This window comes from Phocoena sinus, chromosome 8 (genome assembly GCF_008692025.1).
Source record: "Phocoena sinus isolate mPhoSin1 chromosome 8, mPhoSin1.pri, whole genome shotgun sequence".
Classification (NCBI taxonomy): domain Eukaryota; kingdom Metazoa; phylum Chordata; class Mammalia; order Artiodactyla; family Phocoenidae; genus Phocoena; species Phocoena sinus.
The window spans coordinates 39,005,161-39,031,193 of NC_045770.1; the positions used below are offsets into that span (position 1 = coordinate 39,005,161).

At 46.9% G+C, this 26,033-nt stretch overlaps 1 protein-coding gene and 1 pseudogene across 1 annotated transcript in view; both read right to left on the bottom strand.

Annotated features, from left to right (window-relative positions):
- The window catches only part of ENDOD1 (endonuclease domain containing 1), a 30,557-nt gene extending 14,527 nt beyond the window's left edge, over nucleotides 1-16,030 (bottom strand). Inside the window, exon 1 of the mRNA XM_032640490.1 lies at nucleotides 15,575-16,030. Coding sequence (XP_032496381.1) covers nucleotides 15,575-15,874 — 300 coding nt within the window. The 5' untranslated portion in view covers nucleotides 15,875-16,030. The remainder of the gene's footprint in view (nucleotides 1-15,574) is intronic.
- A 2,183-nt stretch (nucleotides 16,031-18,213) lies between these two features.
- LOC116757992 lies at nucleotides 18,214-20,744 on the bottom strand (annotated as a pseudogene).
- Between the last annotated feature and the right edge of the window lie 5,289 nt (nucleotides 20,745-26,033).

Here is a 26,033-nt window from a genome sequence, read left to right on the forward strand (position 1 = left end):
GGGCCCGTGAGCCATGGCCGCTGAGCCTGCGCGTTCCGGAGCCTGTGCTCCGCAACGGGAGAGGCCACAACAGTGAGAGGCCTGCGTACCGCAAAAAAAAAAAAAAAAAAAAAAAAATGGTGGTGAAACTTTGCACTGATTCGCCCTGGGAAGGGTGGAGTTTCCTTCCTCAGCAGAATCTTAGGCTGAAGCTAGATAAGCACATGCTGGGAATGATTCAAACAAGATCCTGTGATGGGGGAGACCTAGTGAGCTCCCATCTACTCTGTGGGGACAGAGAGGCTATTTTCCTTTGGGGTTTGTTTTATTTTTCAAACCAGAGTTAAATCATTAGACGAGTGGAGCAGCGGGTGTTCCAATTTTGTTTCTGCTGTGTGAACTGTGATACACACACACACAGACATTAAAGAGTTGCTGTCACCCTGTTGCCCATCACCAGGTGGGTCAGAGGGCCCCCCCCCTTACAAGAAACTAAAACTGCAGCTGAAATCGGAACATCAGATAATCTTATCAGAGCTGGAGCTGGACGCTGCAGACAGGCCCTCTGCACAACTCCCACAAGTCAGAATGAACTAGATCTGAGGACCCACCACGAAAAATACCCAGCTTGGGAAAGAAGCTGCCTTTCAGAAAAGAAACAGGAGGCCAGAGGGGCCACAGAGCCGCGGAAGGACGTTTGGGGAGGAATAAACCACCAGGCCTTTCAGCTCTCAGGAAAGAAGTAAGCAGAGTTCCGACCCACCCATTTCAGAAAAAAAAAAAAAAAAAAAAAATCCTCCCTGCTTGCATCTAAAATATTCTTTATCCTCTTGGGAACAGAAACAGCTTAGAAAGAATTAGAAGGATGCTTTTTCCTTTTTTTTTTTTTATAAGGAATGAGAAATGCAGGGCTTTCCATTTCCTGAACAGCCTTCCTCCCCTGAATCACCCTTCCTCTGGGCTCCCCAAGCTGCCCACACACCTCCCTGCCTTTGGGGAGGAGCAAGCATCTCCAGCTGTCCCTTGTGCTGTGCACAGTCGTAGGCGCGTGGCACATGTCTGTGTCGGGTGAACCGTGCAGAAGGGAGAAAAACGGCCTAAGGAGTTCTCTCCTCCTAAGTCGGAAGGTGGTGGAACAGAGGAGGGAATGAAAAGGATGCTGCATTTCCATTTCAGACCTTCCTTTGTCCTTCAGAATTTGAAAAAAATAAAAATGAAAGAGGGGAGGTTCAAAAAAAATGCCCCAATCCTAAACTGGCACTGGGTACAGGCAAGGGAGGCCTGAGAAGAGGCCAGGGGGTGGGCCTCGAGAGCAAACAAATTCCCGCGGAACGCCTCCAGTTGCTCCTCCCGGGAGCCTGAGAAAGTGCGCGGGGCGCCTTTAAGACTTCTCCAGACCTCCGGTACCTTCTCAAGTTACAACACCCCTGGTCATCTTCCTCTTCACTCACTGAAGCCAGTTTTCCATTCTGTGCTCTTGTTTTCTTTTCCAGAGCAATTATTCTTAGCATTTGACAAATGTGTTACAGAATTCAAACAAGTCAGTTAAATTGAGACATCTCCATTTCTAATTTTTTTCCACCTTCTGTGTTCAGAGATAAGAGGTTCATAGAATCACCTGGAAGCTTTAAAAAGCTTGAGTTGAGGGGGCGAGTAGTGCTTGGAGATCAGCACGATGTGGGTTTTTTTGTTTTTGTTTTGTTTTGTTTTGTTTTTTTGCGGTACGCGGGCCTCTCACTGTTGTGGCCTCTCCCATTGCAGATCATAGGCTCCGGACGCGCAGGCTCAGCGGCCATGGCTCACGGGCTCAGCCGCTCCCGCGGCATGTGGGATCTTCCCGGACCAGGGCACGAACCCGTGTCCCCTGCATCGGCAGGCGGGACTCTCAACCACTGCGCCACCAGGGAAGACCCCACGATGTTTTTTAAAAAGTTTCCAGGTGATTCTAAATGGAGAACCCCTGGGCTGGATCCCTATCAGATTCTCCTTTGTCTCTGGTGGAATTAAGCCCCTGCCTGGACAGCTATTACAACAAATTAGTGATATTTCCTTAAATCTAGAGTTCTCCAAATTCAATCTGTATTAGAAGCAACTTGGTCCCTGGTCGGAGAACTAAGATCCCTCATGCTGCGCAGCGCGGCCAAAAAATAAAAAATAAATCATTTAAAAACGTAGATTTGTGTACTTCACACCAGAGGTGTATTCTGTAGGCCTGGGGTGGGGCTCAAAAGTGCATTTTAAAAATTCTTTTTATTTATTTTATTTTGGCTGTGTTGTGTCTTTGGTGGTGCGCAAGGGCTTTTTCTCTGATTGCGGCGAGTGGGGGCTACTCTTCGCTGCAGTGCACGGGCTTCTCACTGCGGTGGCTTCTCTTGTTTCGGAGCACGGGCTCTAGGTACGCAGGCTTCAGTAGTTGTGGCACACAGGCTCAGTAGTTGTGGCTTGCGGGCTCTAGACTGCAGGCTCAGTAGTTGTGGTGCACGGGGCTTAGTTGCTACGTGGCATGTGGGATCTTCCCGGACCAGGGCTCGAAACCCGTGTCCCCTGCATTGGCACGTGGATTCTTAACCACTGTGCCACCAGGGAAGCCCCAAAAGTGCATTTTTAACCACCACCCCCAAGTGATGCTGATGCAGGGGGGTCCATGGACAGCAGTGAAACACAATTGCTTACTACATCCTTTCTGGTAGTGGCCCAGCTGGGCTTAATTTATTCACACGCTATTAATACTTTCCAAGAGGTATTATCCACAAATCACAAGAGCTGGGATGATAATGCCAAGAAGAGAATAAAGTACTACAGGGCCATTTGGATCCTCCACCCATCAGAGGCAGCTAATATTCTGATCCCCAAGATGGATAAACATGAATTTCCTGCCTTATTCGTATGTGAAGTGAGAAGTCTCGTTTTGCTTATTTATACTTTCCGGGTCTATACCTCACTGCTGTTTCTAACATCTTCAGTAGCATCCTATACTTCTGGGTTAAATGGCAAACTAGCATAGTCATGACTCCCCCCACCGCCAATTCTCCAACCTCCTCTCTCAGTGTTCCCTTACATTCCACCAGAAAAGGACAATCCCTGTCCCCAACCGAGTCAATTACATGGTTGTGATGTAAATGCTGCCCTGCTTCCCTCTGTACTGCTGCCCCTGTCAACACTGGTGGAGCGGGGCCTTCACCATTCCACTCCGCTACTTATATCCTAGCTGGGTGCCCGGGCCCAGCTCCAACCTCACCGCTCCTGTGTTGGGTGGTCTCCTTTGGCCCCCCAGATCCACTCTCCACTCTCTCCTGTGCTCTGCTCTGTGTCCCAGGAGGCTGATTTCTCGGGACCACATCAACTGAGCTCTCTGGCCCTCTGGCTTCTGACTGGGGCAGCCAGTGAGGAGGGGGGAAGAGAGAGAATGTATTTCCTTGCTCCCTTCCCACCTGGTTGCTGTGGTCCTGGCTCTGGCTGAGTTCCTCTGCAGTCACAGCTCTCCCCAGCTCCCCGCTGACCCCATAGGCCTGGGATGGTGACAGCTTCCTGCGATGGCTAGGCCCTGGGTACTTTACCATCTCTTGTTGACTCCCTTAATTCTCGGCAAATAGATTCTTCATTCAATTCTGTCAGTTAAACTACTCTGAGAGTTCCACCTGTTTCCTTCCCAGACCCTGGCTGATACAGCCTCAGTAAGAGCCTTCCCAAGACCCCAGCTCACCCAGTCCTAGGAGATCACACCCACCTCGGGGCCTTTCGTAGCATGAATTACACACATGGTTGGTACGCAGAATGGGTTCTGTTGAGTAGTGAGGGTCCCTTGAGTAGTCTAATCTGGCTGCCCACTCTGGGCTCTCCCAGCCAACCACCAGGTATGCCAACCCTGTCAGCCATGCATCACATTCAACCCCTACTTCTAATTAACCAAGTACTTCTGACACTATCTCTAAAAGAGTGGTATTTCTTAGCACATGACCCTCTCCTACCCACCTCCTTGCCAGGCATAACCAAGGGACAGCCAGCCTGGTAGGGACAGCAGCCTACCAGATGGCTCTCTTGGGTTCTCGATACAAGAAGCTCAAAGCCTGACACAGGGTGTGAAGGTTGCTAGATGGACGTTAGGACTGGCAGCCAGCCTGACCATGGGAAAGCAGAAGAACTCGTTAAGAGAGAAAAGACAGAGGAGGGTGGGAGAAAGATCCTGAAGACTCTGTGGGGCTGTTTGATTTCTAGAAAGCTTCCTGTCCTGGATCCTTTGAGGCCTGTTTCCTGTGCCTGTGAATTTACCAGTGATCTCGTACAACGGTCCTGCCCTTCACCCGAATAAGCCTGGGTAAGCTTATGATTCATGTATCAAAAAGCCTGACGGGCTTCCCTGGTGGCGCAGTGGTTGAGAGTCCGCCTGCCGATGCAGGGGACACGGGTTCGTGCCCCGGTCCGGGAGGATCCCACATGCTGCGGAGCGGCTGGGGCCCGTGAGCCATGGCCACTGAGCCTGCGCGTCCGGAGCCTGTGCTCCGCAACGGGAGAGGCCACAACAGTGAGAGGCCCACGTATCGCAAAAAAAAAAAAAAAAAAAAAAAAAAAAAGCCTGAAACCTCAGGAGTCTTACTCTTATGAGAACCCAAGTGAATCGGGACAGGGACTTTGCAGGCCAGGAACCGAACCGTCTAGACACCTGGATTAAATCTTGGGCATAAAGGAAGAGACACGTGTGCCTTGGTTGCAGAAGATCTAGAACAGATCAGAGGGGCACCCGGGGACTGAGAGAAGGCACTTCTACTAAATTCTTCAACAGAGAGTAAAGTGCAGGAACAGCTGAAACTCAGAAAAAGTGGAGACCTGTCACAGGCAAGGTGGCAATGAAGCAGGAGTACGGGGGAAGTAAGGGCATTTCAGCAATAACACTGGGTCAGCCCTAAGGGCACGGTAACCCTCATCCTGGTTGTCTCCAAGGCAGGCACTGGCTGGGAAGCAAAGGTTACTTATTCATTCCACATGCTTAACATACACGTATTGAGAGTGTAGACACAGCGCAGTCATACTGAACCGCCCTAACTCATCCACAGGGCAGGGATGATTTATGAGCTCCAGGCCACAGATGAGGACTGAATCCATGAGATTCAGTAACATTTCCAAGGTCAACCAGCTGGTAACTGACAGAGCTGGGACTCAGCCCAGTTTTGTCTCACTATAAAACCAATCTTCTTAACAACTCCGTATGCCCAATCCTTGCCCCTTCAGGCCTAAGAGTCTGGTGGGAGAGAGTTAAGTAAACCACTTCTTATGCCTGGTCTGCCTTCCCGACTACGTTAACAGACACCTGAGGGCAGGGCACATCATGGGTTCCTATTTCTGGCTTAGACCCAAGAACTCAATAAATGGTTGTGATGCTGACGACAGTAACAACACTGATAAAGGATCAACAAGCAGCCGAGGTCTGGGGGACTCAGCCTTTGCAACACTAACATTCTCCCCCTGCTGCCCAGGAATGAAGAAAGGGATGAACAGATAATAAACAGGGTGAGCTTGTTTCTGCCCCTGAAGATCCCTCTAATTGCATGCCTACCTCTTAAACCCCAATTCATTGACAGAGAAGAGAACAAATTGATGATGAACTCTTGTTGCTGATTGCTGTGACCACATTTATGATGTAAATAAGTGAGAGGAAACTCCTAGGGCTCTGACTGGCCTGGGGCAGGAGGCCCCAGGAGCAGAAGGGCATCCCATATGGAAGCAGAAAAGCAAGAGCAGTGACGAGCCTGGTCAAAGAGCTCCCTGGGTGCAGAACGGCAGCCTGTGAGGTACCACTATCAACTCAGCTATGCATCACCCTCATCTGAAAACTGGGGAAGGGCGCATAGCTAATCTCCACACAAGATTGTAACTAACTATAAGACATGGCCCTTCTCCAAGCCAACAGGCAAAATGTACCCTTCATCTTAAAGATCATTAGAGAAGGGGACTTGATAGCCCTTGACCCTTTTCCACAGCCTCATAGCTCTCATGTCAGGAATGATTTATTTGCATCCAACCTCAACCCTCCTCAAGCTGCTGAAGCTTAAGACCTCTTGTCTTTAGCACAAGAGACTGCATCTGCTTCTCAATGTTGTGTCACATATATCCTCTGAGGCTAGTCAATCTGCCCCCAGGCAAAATCATTTCCATTTCTTTGACCTCTCTCTTGGGTTTTGTGAGCTTTTCAAGTTCCTCTAAAGGTGAGACTACTTGGCAGCAGGGTTTAGTGACCGAACAGAATACCAGATTAGAAATGAGGAGATCTGTCAGCTCTGTCACTTACTGGCCTTGTGACCTGGGGCAGACCAGTGACTCCCCGGGCCCCTGTCTCTTCTATAAGAGGAGAAGGATAACACCTCCTGTGCTCAGGAATGAGGAGAGGGGGAAAGAAAGCAGGATTATTTCAGTCCATCAGTCAGTTATACATGATACAGACTTGAGAGAAAAAGGTGATGACATAGACTTTGCATTTTCAAGTCCCCAGGCCTTCTATTTCTATAGCGAAAATGCTTAATGAGACAAATTGGTTTATGTTCTGTGCAGACTTGCTCATCAAAAAAGTGTGCTGTTTGAGAGGCTCGTTAGATGTGGCTTCACAGAGTCCAAAAGGGTGCTAAGCCTTGACTAGAACAAAGGATGTGAGAGTGCACGTCTCTCTATATGTAATGGAATTTCTGAATGTTACACACACACATACACCCATACACACAAACTGTGAAGACTGGCTATCTGTGAAAAGCGGATCTTTTTCTTTATATACTTCCAAAATGCTCAGAAGAATCTTTTTACCATAAGCACATATTACTTTTATAATCCTAAAAAACCCTAAATGTGATAAAGAACCACCACCAGCACCCCATTAAAAAGGTTCAAGGAAACTGTCTGTAGGTCTAGATCTAAGGCTGCCATGCCATTGATACGAAATAAGACTGCAAAGCTTTCAATTTCACTGCTGGCGTTCAACCCATATCTGCTGGATGCTCACAACTCAACAACATTTATTAAGCACTTACTCAGTGCTGGCATCATGCTAGACCAGGAGTTGGCAAACTACAGCCTGTGCACCAAATCCGACCCACCACCTGTTTCATAAATAAGTTTTCTTGGAACATAGCCACACCTACTCATTTATGCATTGTCTGCAGCTGCTTTTGTGCTAGAACAGCTGGGTTGAATAGTTGCAGAAGAGACCATATGGCCCAAAAGTCTACACTATTTGGCCCTTTACAGAAAAGGTTGCTGGCCAGTTGTGTTAAGCAATGAGGATTCGATGGTGAGTATGACAGGCCTGAGCCCTGCACTCATGGAACGGAGGGCACTCAATCAATCAGTCACACAACAAATGTATTATTGTACCACAACTAGCAAAGAAAGGTGTGTTTGGTGCCACTAGAGAGTATTATGGGCAGTTGACCTAGGTGGGAATATCACGGAAGACAAAAAAAGCCCAGCGGGTACAAGGGTCCTATGATGGGAGAGAACGTAGAAATAAAAAACAACAAAAAACAAAAACAAAATAGAAAGAAGCCAAAGTGGCAGGAGGTTAAGGCCTGGCATTGTGTGACGCCAGATAAGGCCAGAAGGGGAATGAGAGACGAACCACGCAGGACTCTGGAGACCCTGATAAGGACTTGTCTTTATCTGAAGAGAAATGGGGAGCCCTGAAGGGTTTCCAGTGAGGCCACTGGAGATACAATGAGATGAATGTCTTGAATTTCTCTGGCTTCCAGGTGGAGACCCAGGTGGGATGGGTTAGCCAGTCAGGAAGCTGTTTTGCAGAGGCCTGGATGAAGATGGTCGCAGCTTGGATCTCAGGGTGCAGATGGTAGGGATTAGAGGGGTGAACTGAGGTGGCAGAAGCAAGACCATCAACCATCCCAAACGGTCCACTGGCTGTGAAGGAGGTGTCCAATGTTATCATGGGTTCCATGGTTCCAGATACAACACAAATACCCAAGAATGACAAAAGACCTTTCTATGGTTCATAAACCCAGCTTTCCTTTCCCTGTGTTTCCGTGTGTCCTGAGACTATGATGGATGCCCAGTCTTTCAGATACATAAACAGTGGCCATTTCCTTACATGGTCCCTGTTCAATCATGCATCCTGGGCAATTCAACCACCCCTGAAATGAAGGTGCAAGTCAACTGGAACATGTAATCTAATTTATGTTTTTCAAATCCTATTTCATCCAACTATTTACTCTGCAAAAGGTGAAGTACTCATATTTTCAGTTTTGATTAAAAATATTAAATGCCCTCATTTGACCTCCCTCTGATGAGCCCACACGTCTGTCAGGCGCTGGGTAAATAAAAGCATGACTTGGAATACTAAATGGTGCTTCTATTTTGGGTTCACCCTATGAGTTGGTTCTTTTTATTTCTCCTTCCTTTCAGTGGCCAAATAGATACGTCAGCAGGCAAGGAATTATTGCTGCCATAGATGTCAAGTTCTACTAACCAAAAGGGTACGTGACCACTCAGGAGACATGATACACAACATGAAGGAAAAACATTTTGAACTAACAGGAATTCTAGGAGCGAGATCGGATCGCTGGCAGTGAAAGCTACTGGCAAACGGGAGGACTTATTTTCTCATATTTCCGCTTGTACAGCTGACAGTTTAAAAGGAAGAGGAATTAAAGCCCAACAAATAAAATCTTTATTCCTCAAGGACTGCTCCATTCAATCACCATGAGCTATAACTGAGATTTCCAGGATGGTGTGTTAGAAGCCAAGCCAGACATCATCCAAAGAACTGGATTAGTTCAGTAAAATAAAAATAAAATAACAGGGCTTCCCTGGTGGCACAGTGGTTGAGAGTCCGCCTGCCGATGCAGGGGACACGGGTTCGTGCCCTGGTCCGGGAGGATCCCACATGCTGCAGAGCGGCTGGGCCCATGAGCCATGGCCGCTGAGCCTGCGTGTCCGGAGCCTGTGCTCCGCAAAGGGAGAGGCCACAACAGTGAGAGGCCCGTGTACCGCAACAACAAAAAAATGATAATAAAATATAATAAAATAAAATAACAAATCAGTCAATTTGGAATCCGGAGAGAAAATACTGACATTGTCAGTGGAAAGCAGCATGGTAGAGCAGAAAGAGAGCTAAGAGCTCTGGAGTGGGACAGCCATAAGCTCCAATCCAGACTTTGCCATCTAGCAGCTTTGTGACCTTGGATAAGTTATTTAACGATGCTGAACCTCAGTTTCCTAAACTATAAACCATGGGTCATAGGACCTAGAGTTGTTCTGTGAATGAGTTAATTTGTGAAGATCCTTGCACACAGTAAGGGATCAGTAAATGATAGTTCCTTTCCTGGATTGTCCAAATTTAAGTCTGGGCTGAAGGAATGGTGCACAGCTCCATCACCACTAGACTGTTCCAGGACAAAACATCACTAAAATGTTCTGCCAATACAGGGCAAGTACCCTAACTCGCTTCTGAGAATGACCACGAATCAGATGGAAATACTAAATTCAAAGATGAAGAAAAAGCCAGAAAAGGAGAAAAATGGAGTGAAGGGTAGCACGTATGACTGCTGTTTTTACTATCTGCACTCCAGTAAGGAAGAAATTGTGAGCAATTGATTTTGGAACCATCCCTGTGAGCCCGGTGCTTCCTGGCCCTCCTCGGGCTTAGCAGAGTAGGCTGGAATGCAATTGCTCACTGTTCGTTTTATGACAACACACCTCTTGGTTGCTCAGGTTTAGGAGGGTGGAGGTGCCTCTGGCACCTGTTTTGTTTTTGTTTTTCCAATCACCTAAATCCATCTACCCATCCACCTGTCCATTCCATCGTCCATTCATTCGATCTCTCACCATGTACCTTCTGAGCACCTATTATGTGAATGTGGGACATACACCGAGCGTTTGAGAAGATACACAGATGGATGTTTTAGGTTGTTGGCAAGATTTGTGGAATTGCAGGAGTTGCCTATCTAATCCAACATTCCATTCGTGTGTGTGCGTGTTTAACATCTATTAGAGTAAGACCTTAATAGTGTACACATTACTATTTATTAAGACCTCACCATATTACAGGTTCTATGCTGCGTGCTTATATGTGTTATCTCGCTTATGTGTCACAACCACTCTGTGACGTCCACACTGTTATTATCTTTAATGAACAGATCAGAAAAATAGGAATGGAAGAATTTGATCACACAGGTTGTAAGTGGCAGAGCAGGGATCTGAAGTCATGTTTCTTTTCTTTGTTTTTTTGTTTTTGTTTTTGTTTTTTTTGCGGTACGCGGGCCTCTCACTGTTGTGGCCTCTCCCGTTGTGGAGCACAGGCTCCAGACGCACAGGCTTAGCGGCCATGGCTCACGGGCCCAGGCGCTACGCAGCATGTGGGATCTTCCCGGACCGGGGCACGAACCCGTGTTCCCTGCATCGGCAGGTGGACTCTCAACCACTGTGCCACCGGGGAAGCCCCTAAAGTCACGTTTCTTAACGAGGAAGGAAGAATCAGAATTGTCCTGTTTGCTGTGTCCCTTACCCAGAGATGTGTATGATATCTTCTTTATATCTGTTCTCTGACACAATTAAAAGAGGGCTGATGTTAGAACAAATGAAACAGTGTGTCAAACAGTTTCAAGAAGTGCAAGCAAGAAGCCACTGATGGAAATTAAAAATTAAGGACTTAATCGAGGTTCTAGATGTGACAACTGTTCACGTACATTTACTAAGATTTGAAATATGACTTCATTGGGCCCTTTAGGAAAATACTTTTGCCGTTAGCAGGACTATCTGCTTCTCTCCGGAGCCACTGACACCTGAGCAACATTCACGTGGCCAAATATGTGCTCTGACTTGTCCTACGACTGTTGGGAAAGAGAAATGGAGTAGAAATTAAGATTTCCATATAAAAGATGAGAATTGAAGTCCTATGACCATTAATGCAGTGGATCCATGGGAAATCAAAGATCTCCATGGTTCATCAAAAGAGCTCCGGACTAGGAGCAACTAGTCATGAGTTCAAATCCAAGCTGTGTGGCCTTGGGCACAACAATTAACCTCTCTGAGCCAGTTTCCTCATTTCTACAATGAAGAGAATAAGATCTACCTCACAGTATTTTTGTAAGATTAAAGAAGTATAAGCAGAATATAAAACCAGTTCCTTCCAATATTCACATTTACAAAATGACAGGGTCTTGAGGACTTCCCTGGTGGTCCAGTGGTTAAGACTCTGCACTCCCCCTGCAGGGGGCAAGGGTTTGATCCCTGGTCGGGATACTAAGATCCCACATGCCGCGTGGCATGGCCAAAAAAAAAATTGTTTTTTAAAAATGACAGGGTCTTATACGTTGGCTTCTAGCGTGAATAGACAACATCCTTTGCAAAGGCATCACTAGTACCTTATTCAAAAATTCTTCCATTAAACAGAAATGAGCTAAGCAACTAAAAGGTTTGAGGCTCCCTGTACTAAACCAGTGCCCAGTTCTCAATTTTGACTGCAAACCCTCCGGACCATCTCTGTCCTGCTAAGGACCATCTCTGTCCTGCTAATAGGGACACACTGTCTCATCTCTTTCTTGCCTTCTCCCCATTCTCAATTTAAAGGTGACCACATTCCACATAAAACCCACAACAGCCCTCTGTCTTCTCTGCTTCCTTTTAAAATAATCTTTTTTGATGTGGACCATTTTTAAAGTCTTTATTGAAGGTGTTACAACAGTGCTTCTGTTTTATGTTTTGGTTTTTTGGTCAGGAGGCATGTGGGATCTCGGCTCCCCGACCAGGGATTGAACCTGCACCGGAAGGCAAAGTCTTAACCACTGGACCTCCAGCGAAGTCCCTCCGCTTCCTTTTAAAGTTCTCATTATGTCCTTCAGAAGGCCCCCCAGATGCGGGATCCTGTCATCTGATGCTAAAGAGATCGAAATCATCAGGGGTAGTTCCAAAGGCCGGAGCTAGAACAGGTGGGGTGGATTTAGAGGAAGGTTCCAGCTCTGCATATGGAATATGTTTGGAACAGTGGCTGCTGGTTAGCTGGGAGGCGAGCTTCTAAAGCAGGCAGCTCTCCACCACTAGCAGAATATCTCACCCACTGTTGCCTGACTGAACCTCCGAACATCAAATGATTTTATTCAACACTTACTGAGTGCTTTCTATGTCCTAGGCACTAGAAATGCAAGCCCTCAGTCTCTCCGCTGGAGATATGGATCCACAAGCAGGTAGGTATAAAACAGTGTGGTAAGTAAAAATATAGAGAAATTACAGGGAGCACTGTGGGGTGGACCTAACTCAGGAAGTGGACCTCACTCAGGTGGGCTCTTCCTTCTGGAGGAGGTGACACCTCGGCAGTCTTAAAGGATGGAGTGGGGAGGCAGTGAGGGGCAAGACGGGGGCAGTGTAGAAAGGGCATTTGGGGCAAAAGGAATCAGCATGAGTAAAGGAACAAATGTGACCAACGGAATGGTTTATGAGAGGCACTCCAGGCAGCTAGATAATGCTAGAACAGTACATGAGGGTGGGGAGGGGTAGGAGACAGGCTGGAACTACAGACAGGAGCCAGGGCACGGGGCCCCTGTAAACTGCATTCTGCAGGGTGGAATTCTGGGTCCCTGTGTTTTGAAGCACAAGAGTGCTTACAACACCCTAAAGGTTTTACGCACGAGTGACTTAAGTTTCTATCATCTTCGATTCAGGAGGTTTTCGGTTGTTGTTTTTGATTTTTCCCCCAAAGGGAAACTGCAGGACAGCCTTGCGAGCTGCCCTAATTGAGCTTCAGGAGCCTCAGGGTCAGAACAGCCCTACCTGACTAACTACGGAAGGCAAGCACCCAGCTCCTTTGGTCCCCTGCCTCTTCCTCTATCTGCTGGGCCTCTTGGTAACACTAACTTTCTAAAGAGGTGATGTGGGCGCAAGGTGACTCAGCATTACAGAGTGCTTGGAAGCAGCCAGAAGTCCACGTTGAGCACTGAGCATCTTTCTGCAGTGGGCACACTGGCTGGGAGGCAGGCCTCGGGGGGGGGGGGGCAGGTTTGCTGCAGTGTACTCCAGAGCCTGCCAGCATGGCAATCTGGCGGCTTCTCCCCCTCTCTCCTTCCTTGCCTCCTTCCTAATAGCCCCTGGCTCCTGGCTGACTTGACTGGACACTGCGGTGGGAAGGGACGGGCAGCACAAAGCTGTCTTGCAGAGAAAAGCATCCTTCCAGTTGTGCTCAGCCACTGGGCCCTTCCCACCTCCCCAGTCGGGAACTCTGGTCTCCTGTGCTTTTCTGAACCACTGTACCTCTCACCTCTGGAGCTGCCATTTGGAATTATTCCCTCCCACCCCACCAGCTCCTTTCTCCTTCCCCATCCTATTTTACCTCTCCAGTCCTATCCCTCATTACCAGGGCCCACCGTCTCCACTGCCTATGTGAAGGCTCTGTTTCCTCTCTGCTGAATGAGTCATGCTCCTTTGGGCTCCTTCAATAACTGCATAAATGGCTCTGCTCCACTCCCCGGCCCCAAACCTTCCTTGATCACTCCTTCATACCCGACCCCTCCCTTCCATCACTCCTCTTTATTCTGAGCACTTGAGTCATCTACTCACTTGTACTGGGTTAGCTGCTCCAACCACTCCCCACACACTAATCCGTGACTCAACCATGCGTTTCTCACACAGCATGTCCCCTCTGCTGGGAATGTCTTTGTCCTTGTCTCCCTTCTGAACTCCGCCTCATCCTCCCAGGTAAAGTACAAACGTCACCCTGACCCAAAGGCTTACCCCGTCACCTCCAAGACGGATTAAATCTAATAAGACTTCTTCTACCCTTTTAAACTGAGGATGTTTTGCTTATGTCATAATAACAGCTAGGACTGATATACCAGGCACGAGAACCTTATATGGAGTAATTCATGCAATCCTCAAAATCACCCTGTTATTACCTCTAAGTCAACCAGCCCAAGTTTACAGCAAGTCAGTGGAAGAACTGAGGCTTAAACCCATGCAGCGTGGCTCTAATCAGAGGTGCTGCCACCTCGTCACCCAGCAGACCAGGAAGCCTTTGAGTCCCAGAGCTACACTCTGTTCCCCTGGCACCCCAAGTGCCTGGCACACTGTGGGTGACTACTAAATGTGGTGGTTCTGGATTTAACTGAAACTTGTTCAGCATGCATCCCACGTCTTCCTCACATGTACGTTCTGTCTCCCCAAGCCATCCATGAGATCCTCGGTGAGAAAGGACCAGGTCATCTATTTTCCTCACAGGTCTGCAATCACATGCATACTGGGGAACTGGGGGAAACGCAGAGAGCTCTAGGGGTGCAGATGGGGGCAAACTAACTTTAGGTTACTATATGCCTTAAGTGTGTATACTTTACAAAGGCTTTTTCACATGCCTGATCTCAAAGGTTCTGACATCAACAGGCTGTGGAGAAGGTAAAGAGACGGAGGTGCAGATGGCCTGAGAGCTGGTCAAGGTCTTAGAGCCAGAAATAACTGAATGATATTATAGAAATTACAACCCAGGGCTCTGAATAAAACAGCTGAACGCCAGTCCCCTGCTCACAATGCCTAGGCAGCTGTGGCCATCAAGAATGGGCAGGCTGATGTAAGTCAACTATATTTCAATTAAAAAAAGTAAAACAAGATCAAGGTCAACCAGTTCTAAAAAAAAAAAAAAAAGAATGGGTGGGCTGAGTGTTCAGCTCCTCCCCCAGATCGGGTGTCCTAGGTTGCTGGGACAGGGGAGCCTGGCAGGGTGTTCTCCACAGGAGGCTGGCTGCGCAGACCTAGGGCAGGGTGTGTGAAGGCAGCTTCAGCAGGACCTCTGGGAGCCTCTTGGAGTGTTTGGTCACTCTCACCAGACAGAACAGAAAACCCTGAGAGATGACACAATTTCCAAGTGGTCTGATAATATAGATATGAAGAGCCAGGAGAAACAGGTTTGTTCTTCTCATTAGTAGGAGGTAGTCAATGTCCCTACTATTTGTAACTATCCCATCGCATTTCTAAAAATCCATACCTTTATTTCATTGTCCTAACCCAACATTAACTTCAGATCGAATTTACTCAATGTCCTGTGCAGAAGGGAAGGCTTTTCAGGCTCAGGTGGCCTCTGCAGAAGAAAAGCCTTTTCCTAGTAGGAAGGGCAGTGAACTTCTAGCCAAAAGACCTGCCCCATCTTTATGCAAGTCTCATCGCCCCGCTGAGCCTTGATCTCCTCTTCTGTAAAATGGGCATGAAAATGCCCACTCACTCACTCATCCCACAGAATTGTGGCAACGACCTGTGCGCTCCCAGCCTAGGCATCCCGAAGATTTGAGTGGTCTCTTGGGTCTCCGTCTCACTGTCCTCATTATTCAGGAAGTGAATGAGACACTGCAGATGTCTCCTCTGAAGTGCAGAGAGAACCACCTCCCACTGGGGGCCTCGGACCCCTGAGGCTTAAGCGAAGGCTCGCAGATCGCCCAGCTCTGGCCGTGGCTTTGACAGGGGACGAGGCAGTCTGTAACTCCGGGGGCGCGGTGGGGCGGGTGGAAACCTGGGTTTCCCGACGCTGGCACCGAAGGCTGGGGCTGCCCTTCCCCGCCCTATCGCTCACGGTGGCTGCAAAGTGCCCTGGGAGGCCAGCCCAACGGCCGGGCTTGGGAAGCGCCTCTCTTACCTGCGGCTCCACTAGCCAGCGCTGCTCGGCTCCCAGGGGCGCGGGGCGCGCAGCGCGGAACGCCGAGTACACGGGGATACGGTCCCAGGTGCTGTACAGGGTGGCGAAGCGCTCGGCGCCCTCGGAGCGCTGACAGATCTTCACGTGGGCAGCGGCCGCCAGCCCCGCGGGCGGGGTCCCGGCGTAGAAGAATCGGTCGCATTCACCGAAGCCGGCTTCCTGCTCGCTCACGAGCCGGCCCTCCAACAACCCCGCCAGAGCGAGGAGGCCGCCCAGCGCCAAACAGCGCGTGGGGCCCATGGTGCGTCTGCGGGCCGGGCGGGGAGAGCGCGAGGCCGCCGAGCGGGGCCGCGGGGAAGTCGGAAGCCGGGGGCGGCGCGGCTGAGCTAGTGCTCTGCGGGCCGAGCTGGGCGTCCCCGGCGGCAGGGGCGGGTCCGCGTCCCGAGGCCGCGCCTCCCTCTCACCCTCCTCCCTGAGATGGCTGCGCAGGCCCGGCGCCGGGCGCGGGGATGCACCCGGACTTGCACCGCCTGGTTTCTGCAGTCTGCGCTCGCAGGCTCGGGGACGCGCGCTCCCAAGACTGAAAGGTATGAACCGGGTCGGCTTAATCGGAGGAAACGGGAAGGAACCGTCCCTGGGGCTGGGAGCCTAGAAGCCTCCTGAGCCAGCGCGCCCCAGGGATCCTCAAGGATGCAAAGAGGCGGCAGGAGATGCCCACAGAGCTGTGGCTCTTTGGCTCTGATGGGCAGGGACCCCCAGTGACATCCGACGGAAATCAGTCTCCCCCTTCTCAACGAAATGCTCATCCGCCAACACACGGACACAACTTTGATGAAGTTTCAGCAGATCAGAAGCCAGGAGACCCAAGTTAAAAATCCTCTTACTTGGTGCTGCGAGGCTTAGAATCAAAACCAAAACCAAGAAAGAAACGAGACCGGCCAACATCACTGGTTGGTAGGTTGGTTGATTCATATTTCTTTCTTGAGTGCCTATGTGCCAACCTGGGTTCAGCGACTGGGTACAGTGGTAAACAAGAATAGGGTCTCTGCGGTCCTGCAGACGAAAACTAGTGGGGAAGCTTGTCGTTAATCAAAGAAACAAGCTATTAAAGGAATAATGACACACACTGAACGTGGAGCTCTAAGAACCTGCCCCTCCGGGGATTCAGGGCGTGTTTGCCTGAAGAGTGTTGTCTGGTCTGAGACCAAGATGTTGACATGAACTAGGCAAAGAGGAAAGCAGCATGTGCTAAGGGGTCTCCCAGCAGAAGGGAACATGATATGTTGGAGGAATTTAAGGAAGGTGGGTGTGGGTAGAGAACAGAGACCTGGGAGAAGGTTATGAGAAATAGGGTTAAAGGAGGCAGGAGACACAGCATTCAGGGGATCATAGGCTAGAAGCCGTCAAACATTTTTCAGCAGGACACGGACCCATATTGAGAAAACAAGCTTCATGAAATAATCCTTATGCTTAAAACTGACATTGCAATCTAGTATTCCTGTTGTATTCTATTTTTTTCCCCTTTAAAAAACATGCTGCTGGCAACCCACAAAGTTGTTTCTATGACCCACTAATGGCTCATGTCCTGCAGTTTGGAAAGAAATATTATATAAATCATGGTGAGGCTTTTGATCTTTCAATGGCGTAGACACAACCACATTTGCTTTCTGGGCAGAAATGGGCAGACTGGAGTGGCCCAGAATGAATAAAGCAAAACATTTATAAAGATCCAGATGAGAGATGGTACCTTTACTGCGGTGGTGGTAGAGACAGAAGCAGAGTGCCTACTAGGGTGCCTTCACTCACATCTTATTATTTAATCTTATTTCCTCAATGTGCCACGTGGGGAACTGGACCAGAGCGTTCAGATGCTTGTCCAAGATGGCATAATCAGTGAGTCCTGAGCCAGATTTGAGCCAGGCCCGTCTGCTTCCTAAGCCTGACCTTTCCTCTAATTCACAGCAAATCCATGAGGTGAGCCTATAAAATAGGAGAGAAATTGTCAGAAGAGCACATTTTGGAGCTTCAGAACCAATTCCTTGGAGGCTTCAATGCTTGAAAAGTTTGCCTATGTTTGGCCCCTGAAATGAAACCTAAATTTATTTCTTAAAAAAAAAAGACACATACAGTGTGATGTCACAGTAACAACTAGACTTGGAGTCACATGTTCCTTGTGCATCCAATCTATCATTTTCAATTTCTAAAATTTATTCTGAGTTTGGCCACTTCTGTGCATTCTCAACACTATGGCCTAAGTCAGTAACCATCGATTCTCACCTGTATTACTTAGATGTTCTACCTACTTCTCCTGCCCCCAAGGGGTCCACAGAACAATTAAGGTGATTAGTTAAATATGCAAATTATATCATGTCAAGTGCTGTTTTAAACTTCCAATGCCTTCTCATTTCAAGTTGAAAAAACGCAAATATTTAACATGAGCTACAAGATCCTGCCTCTCCCTTCTCTAGCCCCAGATACAAATGAGCTTCCTCTCTATACACACAAAAGCACCAAGCTCTGTGTTAGGGCTGTTACACTTGTTGTTTTATCCAAGTGGACATCAGCTCGGGACCTTCCTTCTTGTCATTTGGGACTCAGAAAGGTCTCCTGCTTTATGAAGTATTCCCTGACCACCGGAACCACACTGCCCATTCTGCACTATCACCCCATCCCCTTTACTCTCTTCACAGAACATATGCCCACTTGAAATTGTCTTGTTCATTTATTTGTGGATTTTTATATTGGGATGTATCAATGACTTAACCATGTGAAATGTACATAGTGCATTGAGAAGGCAGTGGAGACTTGGAGAGAAGATTTTCACATGCTGGCACTTTTAGCCCTGTGTTTGCTCATCTCTCCTAGCAGCCTGGATCAGCCAAGTGCCAGGTGATTTCCACCAAGTCTCCCTTCTGATAGGGCTGCAAACCAAATCCCCCAACACAGCCAGCCAGCCGGAACCCAACAATCAACCCCAAACTCACCAACATCACACAAGGCAACAAGCTCAGAAAAATAAGTTTTGCTTGAAATGTGTTGATATAATTATTAAGAAAAGTGCAAGAAAAACGACCAACTCTCAGTTGGCTGAGAACAACACAAAAAATAAAGTCAGATTTTAACATTCCGGTTACCTTTAATATATTTAATAAAGTCAGATTTTAAGGGCCTAGTTTGGCAAGAAAAGCGGGAAGGGAAGGGGGAAGAGGAAAAGGAGGGAGACTGGAGGCTAATCAAAGCCCAGGATTCTTTAGAAGTTGAGCAGCATCCAGAGCTGGCCCACAGGATGGGAGTCTGAGGTAGATTGGGCTCTGGCGACCTCAGCAGGACCTAGTTTCCTGAGACACTAGAGTGTCCAGTGCATGAATCCTCAGTTTGTGACACAGGAGTTAGCAGTGTGCAAAGATTCCAGGGTCTGGAAGGAATAACAAACTTTGGACAATTTGGTAAACACCACGGACCCAGCAGGTCCAGCAAAAGCACAGGAGAGACTCTCATGCAAGACTAGTGACCGGCAAATAGCCAAAGCTCTGAAATGTCAATGCGACCAGTCTCAAAGGATCCCCACGCAAGAGCAGTGGGGTAGAAAGGCATCCCCTGGGCTTAGGGGACAGGGCCACAACCACACCCAGAAGCCTTGTCAGGATGCTGGAGCCCAGGGCTGAGCGGGTCAGCGTTGTCCGGCGAGGGTGCATCCACAGGCAGGGGATGAGCCTCTGAGTCCTGAGCAATGTCCAAGGAAAGCCTCCTTTTAGCACTGGGGGGAGCAGTTGGATCCTGAGTCCCCTGTTCCCAAGGACGACGACGAGGGCCACATCTTCCAGCTGGGTGGCCATCCGGGGCAGATGGACCTGGGGTCGGCGGCTGGGTCGGGCCGGGCTCCCCGGAGGTGCAGGTGGCCGCAGCATCGAACTGGGTGGCCGAGCAAGAACCCCGGACCGGCGAGGGGCGCCGGGACACAGCAGGCAAAGGGACTCGGTGGCGGGTCCCACAGTCCAGGGCTACAGGCACACGCGGGCGCCGAGCGCGGCGTGGCTGGTGGTGCCTCAGGCCCAGAGCAGCTCCGCAGGAGGCGCGAACCTCCCTCCAGGCGTTCAGGCCCTGGCTGCTGGGCTCCGTGGGCCGCCTGTGGTCCACCACGATCCGGTCCTGCCCGCGTTTCCACAGCTCGTAGCGCTCCGGTTGCAGGATGCGCACGAAGGCGTCCATGGAGAAGGTGACCCGGGCCTCCCCGCAGCTGCACTGCGACGCCACTTTGCCGTAATCGATCCAGCGCGGGGAGGCGAAATTGATGGCTTCCGCACAGTTAAAGCCGTGGTTGAAGCCAGAGTGGTAGCCATAGGGAAACGTCACTATGAACTCTCCAGCCTCCTGAGTGACCCGACCGAAGGGGATGCCGTTGTCCTTGAGGACCGTGGGCGAGATGAGAGCCACCTTGTGCCGCAGGAAGGCCTCACAGCCCCGCGAGCTGCCCGGGAAAAGCTCCCTGGCCAGGCGTTCCAGGCGCCGGCCGTGCTCCGGGGGCACCGCAGTACCAAGTCTTGGGCTCCCCGAAGTGCAGGTAGTTGATGCTGTAAAGGTCCATGTCCTCCGTGTGCCAGGCAAAGGCGGTCTTCCACATGCCGAAGTAAAGATAGGGGGTGTTGACGCCTTCGATGACCACTCCGCACTCCTGTTCCAGCAGGTCCTGAATGGTTCCCAGGTGTCCAAGGTTCCACTGCTTCGTGTTTTCATTGAATAAGGAGCCACTGACGTCAGCCCCATATACTGGTGAACCATAGGGGCGTGTTTTCCAATATTTTCGCTCCAGTTCCTCAAAATCAGAGTAGAATGGAGTCTGGTGTTTTTCACTGTTTGTTAAGCGGCGATACTCACGCACGGTCATGGCTTTCGTCTTTTTGTGGTGCTGAGTAAACACACCTGCCCTCCCAGAAATCACCTGCTGGAGGGGAGCGGCTATTAAGATGTCATCGATATCATCGTAGGTCTTTCTGGCTTTCCAGTCCTTGGGTGGAATTACCTTGGCCACGCCTGCTCGGTGTGCACCTTGGGATTCCATATAAGCAATGTATTTATCGAAATCATTAAACTCTTCTTTGGTTGGATGAAATACCATTATGCTACAACTTGGATTCTGGGCCCAGTTGGACATAGACTTCATAGCTTTCATTAATAAGCAAGAAACTCCCAAATTTTTACTTATGTTCTGGATAGGTGAGGACGCTGGAAAACACTACTTTTTCAAAAATGGGTTGTAGTATATCAGCAGGAACCCCCAGTAGACTTTAGTGCAATGAGTTGATAATATTCCTTAGGCTTACTGATTCTGCAGGGGACTCCACGCTGGGCAGAAGCCTTGCTCAAGACTGATGCTGGCTGAGCCTGCAAGTCTGTGATGTCCTTGGTTGGCACTTGGCTCTGGCCTCTTGAGGTCTAGTGAGTGACCACGGAGGCCTGGGTGGGTATCCCAAATGTCGTGTCTTCAGGTCAGTATTGAAAACAAAACTTAAGAAAAAATACAATAGAGACAGGTTGAAAACTAATGTTTGGAAATAGCTACTAGGGAGCTACAAATAAAACACCACCGTGGACTATAATTGCATACTCAAATAAAGGCTAAAATTTCATAAGATTGACAGTACAAGAAATGGTGTTGTTGTGAACAGTGGAAATTCCTGTACTCTAGTAAGGAGAATGGAAATCATTACATTCACTTTGAAAAACTATTTGGACAGAATCCACTAAAACTGAACTTACCCATGTGCTATGATTCATGCCTAGGATATGTGTATGTCTGTGCAATGAATGTCAAGTCCAAGAATGTTCAGAACAACATTATTTCAGTAGCCAAACACTGGAAACAACTCAAATGCCAGTCAACATTAGAATGGTTAAGTACACTGTAGTATATTCATATAATGGAATACAATTCAGCAATGAAGATAAACAAGAACTACATGAAAATATAAGAATAATTCTATAAACAGAATAGTGAGCAAAATTACCCAGACCCAAAAGAATACCTATTCTTTGCTTCCATTTTTTTTTTTTTTTTTATGCGTTACGCGGGCCTCTCACTGTTGTGGCCTCTCCCGTTGCGGAGGACAGGCTCCGGACGCGCAGGCCCAGCGGCCATGGCTCACGGGCCCAGCCGCTCCGCGGCATGTGGGATCCTCCCAGACCGGGGCACGAACCCGTGTCCCCTGCATCGGCAGGCGGACTCTCAACCACTGCGCCACCAGGGAAGCCCTGCTTCCATTTTTATAAAGAGAAAAAGGAGGCAACGTATTCTATGTTAGAAGTCAGAGTAGTGGTTACCTTTGTGAGGGAGAGAGGTTGTGAGTGGGGGGCGTGAGGAAGTCTCTAGAATAATGTGAATATTCTATCCTGAAGGCAGGTGCTGGTTACACAGCCATCAGAATGGCTCATTGTCATAAATCATCAAGTTATGATGATATTTACAAATTTCTGTGAAATATTTTTTTAATTTATTTAAATTATTTAACTAAATTTTAAAATATAGTTTAGGGTGAAAAGCATTAAAGGAGACAGATATCTTTCATCGTACCAAAAGTGAAAGGAAGGGTGATTGAAAATATATGAACTAAACATTCAATTGAAGAAGCTACAAAATGGAAGAAGAGAAAGAAGGGGTAGGAGTAAAACAATAACAAAGAATAAAGACAAAGTTAATGAAAGAAAACACATACAACACCAAACACTGATGACCAAAATTATTCTTGGAAGAAATTAATGATAGCAATAAAACAAGGGCATAACTGAGCCTAAGAAAGAAGTGGAAAATAATCCACTAGGAAGGAAATAGTGCACAAAAGAATTTTTTAAATCTCAAAAGAGAAACTTAGGAGAAATTTGAAAGCAAGATTTTCAAAAGATAAGAGAAAAGAATAATTTTCTGGAGAAGAAACATATCCAAAATGGATCCAAGAAACACCAGAAAGCTTGAATAATTCCCCAGTATAAGAAGCTGGTTCACAGTATGACCCCCGAAAGTCCAGGAGACACGTCATTTTATATGTGAATCTAGAAAAGTTGCAAGAAACAGTTAACTCTTATTGTGCAAATTGTCTCAGAGTATGGAAAAAGTTGGGAAGCTACTCAGATGAGGCTATTCTGATCTCTGATAGTAAAACGAAAAAAGGACAATAAAAAATACAGCTACAGGCCTTCTTTGTTTATAAGCGTAGAAGAAAACAAAAAATGGAATGTTATCCAACGAAATACAGCAATATAATAAAAGAATAATACGTCATGACCAAATAGAATGGAAGGATGATTCAACATTGGAAAATTTACTGATATAATCAGAATATTAACAAATTAAATTAAAAATGCCATCATCTTATAGGTACCAAAAAAGCATTTGATGAAATGCAAAATCCATTCATGATTTTACAATTCTTACTTGCAAAGCATCAAGAGAAACTTGTTTTGTAAGATAAAGAATTTCAAGGTAAAAAATAGCAAGGATCATTCTTAACAGTGAAACAAAAGTAACATTCGCATTAAAGTTAGGAAAAAGAGATGCATCAACATGGAAAGCTGCTCAACATCACTAATTATTAGAGAAATGCAAATCAAAGCTACAATGAGGTATCACCTCACACCAGTTAGAATGGGCATCATCAGAAAATCTACATACAACAAATGCTAGAGAGGGTGTGGAGAAAAGGAAACCCTCTTGCACTGTTGGTGGGAATGTAAGTTGATAGAGCCACTATGGAGAAGAGTATGGAGGTTCCTTAAAAAACTAAAAATAGAATTACTATATGACCCAGCAGTCCCATGACTGAGCATATACCCAGAGAAACCCATAATTTTAAAAGGCCCATGCACCCCAATATTTATGGCAACACTGTTTGCAATAACCAGGTCATGGAAACAACCTAAATGCCCATTGACCAATGAATGGATAAAGAAGTAGTGGTACACATATACAAGGGAATATTACTCAGCCATATAAAGGAACGAAATTGAGTCATTTGTTGAAACGTGGATGGATCTAGAGACTGTCATACAGAATGAAGTTAGTTGAAAGAGAAAAACAAATATCGTATATTAATGCATGTATGTGGAACCTAGAAATATGGTACAGATGAACTGGTTTGCAGGGCACAAGTTCAGACACAGATGTAGAGAACAAAGGTATGGACACCAAGTGGGCAAAACTGCGGTGGGGTGGGGATGGTGGTGTGCTGAATTGGGCGATTGGGATTGAGACGTATACACTGATGTGTATAAAATTGATGACTAATAAGAACCTGCAGTATAAACAAACAAACAAAAATACAGCTAATACTAAACTTTCTTTAGGTTATTTGTATGGAAATACGTTAAAATAAATGTTTCAGACATTACACGAAATTTCTAAAATACTTATACATTCTGGTAAAATGTTATAAGTCATAATACTCCTTATTACTTTAAAATGTATATCTCAGAAATAACTAAATTTCCTTGTCAATTTCATTATTATGAACTTTCGTCAAATCTTTAACTGTGGTCATTTTTAAGTCTTTTGTCATTTACAGAGAGTACTGCGTGTACTCTGATGCTTTTGCAAAAATGTTCCTATGAAAGCGTTTCATCTTTAAGGAATTCATGGAAAACACTCTGACAAGTACAGATGTTTGGTAACTGACTATACTGTGTAACTGAACGATTCAGAACTCTAATAGCAAACTGTTGAATTCATAAAAGTGCCTTACAAAATATCAAGAAGAAAAAATAATTACTTACATGGGAATGAGTGAACTGATGAGGATGATTATAATATTTGTGACTTTCTGTTTGAATAAAAAAAAAAATCCCACAAGAACTCAGAGGCAAAAAATATACAAGTCAATTTTCACTGCAAAGTAAAGGAGCTGTTACAGCAGAAGATTACTGGATTGAATGTCACTATTATGACATAGTATGAGTGTGGTTCGTGTTTGGTAACTGCAATCATTGTTGATTTCTTGTGCTCATCCATTTACAATGCTTTGTGTCAGTTTATTTATCACTTGTAAAAATAAAATACAGTGTGTGTGTGTGAAAAGAAAATTGAAAACAATGTCAAAAACAAATTTCACTGTCTATACTCCATGTTCAACTTGAACTCTATGGAGCATATGTAATAGTTATAATTTTAGGACAGAAAATATATGTGTACAAATAAACGAAGAAAAAAAAAACAAAGCAAACTATCTCATTAACCCAATTTTAAGTGCTTCCGTAATACTGTTGCCTAATCCTCTTAAGCTCCCCCCATTTCCACCATTCAAATATTCTCTTTCACTTTCCCCTGTCCTCAAACTTCAGGCACACCTATTCCACCCCACTTAGAATCCTTCGAATGTCCTAAAAGTCCCTATGTGATCTGGCCCACCATCACCTCGTGACCGCACCCCTTTCTACCCTGCTCCTTGCTCTCTCCTTCCAAACTCATTCCTGGTTGTGTCTCAAAAAAGGCCGGTATACTCTTGTCTGATGGTCTTAGCACCATGGCAACTCTCAAGCCTCAGCCCAAACATCACCTTTTCAGTGAAGTCTCCTCTGATCCTCTTGCTTTGGATAAAAGTAGAGACAATTTTCCTTCCACGGAAACAGGTACTCTCTCAAGAGAACAGTTTCAAGTGAAACTTGAACTGATGGTCAGTACCCATGTATCTCTTCCAGATTCTACTCAAATCAGCCCCACCCTAACTGCATCACTCCTGATGCCATCACAATTGAATGGAATCAGCTCTTCCAACTGTCTAGTAAAAGGCCTCATTTTTAAAGTTATCAGTGCACAAAACACAGGTATTTTGCCTGAAATTTTTCCTTTAACATTTCTTACAAGAAAATATATGGTATCTAAAGGTTATACAAATTTCAGGGTCCTTTTAGGTAGAGAGGGATTTCCGTGGGAAAGCTGCCAGAATGGGTGGAGCTAGCACAGTGGTCAGGGCATTAAACACCACTAGTATCTGGTCAGCACAAGAACCAGGGAGAGGAGAAGAAAACCACGCTAAAGAAATCGGTGAGGAAGAGCTCAACTGCCTTTAGAGAACAAAGACATTGAACCTTCCTCACCCTGTAGTCTCCCCAATAAAACTGAGAAAGATCAGCTGGCCTGCCATTGTTCCAAGTAATACAAACTCCCCACATCTCCTTTGGTCTGCAAGAGGTGCCAGAGGTCCCTATATGTTATCTGGGGTCCATTCAAGACAAGAGGAAGCTGGGGCTGGGGCACAATCCTCTACCACCTCTCTCCCCAAAGAGGTCACCACTATTTGGCTAAAACATAAAACGTTTATCTTTTGGGTCTGAGATCAGGGACAAAATAATAACCAAGGAAGGGCCTGCTCTCTGTGACCCCTGCTGGTAGCTTTTGTAAGAGTGCATCAAATGCAAGAGGGAAGAGATATGGGAACATATGCATATGTATAACTGATTCACTTTGTTATAAAGC